Source organism: Sphaeroforma arctica (genome assembly GCF_001186125.1).
Source record: "Sphaeroforma arctica JP610 unplaced genomic scaffold supercont1.7670, whole genome shotgun sequence".
Taxonomy (NCBI): Eukaryota; class Ichthyosporea; order Ichthyophonida; genus Sphaeroforma; species Sphaeroforma arctica.
In genome coordinates, this window is record NW_014032888.1 from 1 (window position 1) to 1,378 (window position 1,378).

At 44.6% G+C, this 1,378-nt stretch overlaps 1 protein-coding gene across 1 annotated transcript; it reads left to right on the forward strand.

Moving 5' to 3' along the window:
- Positions 1-459: 459 nt before the first annotated feature.
- On the forward strand, positions 460-678 carry SARC_16249 (hypothetical protein; the record flags this gene model as incomplete). Its single annotated transcript, XM_014289641.1, has 1 exon — positions 460-678. A coding segment is annotated over one exon (219 nt), but the record flags the coding sequence as incomplete, so codon positions are not given.
- Positions 679-1,378: the final 700 nt, after the last annotated feature.

Consider the following 1,378-nt stretch of genomic DNA (forward strand, 5'->3'; position numbering starts at 1 on the left):
GGGCTAACTGTTTACTGTGTAGGGTTTGTTCAGCATATTATCTTTGTGGTGTAGAGGTATCCTCAGTCCATATCAGGTTGTCTGCCCTTCGATTCCAAATACAACACACAGGTATGCATTTCAGCGTGCTCTGTGCGGCCTTGGTACCTTTATTAGTATGGTTTAGTATATGATACGTTAGTATTTCTATGAAAAACCTTACTAAAGCATATAGAAACTGTGTGTTAGTGTATCCACTCGCGGCAATCTGTGTAGTGCGTCAGATTGGTTGAAAATACTTTATACACAACTGCCGAATGTGTAATGGGGTTACAAGTCTGTGTACTGCGAGCTTGGTTGTTTGTTGAGAGAAATAATTTGGGAGAGCGCTGATACGCCTGAAGACAAACTCCCCGACCTAAACCCTAAAACCCAAATGTATACTGACAATGCGGCTGCATTTCAAATCCAATATTTCAGGCGACCACAAAAAAAGGTGGTGCACTCAAAGGCACTGCTCCCGACGCGGCAGATAGAAGTAGCAATAAAGAGCAGCTCAACCACCCTGACAACCGTAGCCAGGCATACGGTCGCCATGGCAACCACAACGCCGCCGACTTCGCGCGGCCATCTTATGATAATAGAAGTCAGCACTCACACCATCCACAGCCACATCGACGTCTGCAGCACTTCGACACGGTAGGTGGATAAGGCGAGCCTCTACGGCTGTGCTATTTATAGAATGCTAAAAATAGAATAAGTATGATGTCCAATAGACGGTGTTTGTGGGGGGTGTTTACGGGTTTAATTGTGTATACACTAGTTATATATTGATTGACATGTCTTGGGCGATGGGTGTTCATTTGACGCTATGTGATGAGTCAAGCGCTGAGACTGTTCACGTCTGTTACTCCCGAGGTAAATCTCGGGGGTGTGGACAGCGTTTAAGGTTCCAAGGTTTATGGTTTATGGATAGTCTATACAGTGCCCTGTATGAGCACACAATGATTCGCGGCTATGCTGTAGAAGTTCCATCACAATATCAGATCACTAAACTCTAAACTCTGTGACTGAAATACTCACATATCCCACACACACCTTACAGCTCTAAACCTTAAAACCTGAAACGCTAAACCCCCAAAAACCCTAAAAACCACAAAACGCTAAACCCTGTAGCTTAAGCACTCACATACCTCACATGTACACTGTAGCTTCGCCGCCCGTCGTCGCCAGGACTGAGTCGATTTCAGGAGAATGACAGCGAAGAGGGACTCAATGGCATTGAGTTTGGGGCCGACTTTGGGAATCTGTCGACACTCAAAATAAACCAAAATGATCGAAGTGTGAGTGTGGAGGTATGTCAATGAAATATATACATATAACGATAACGATATAGTTT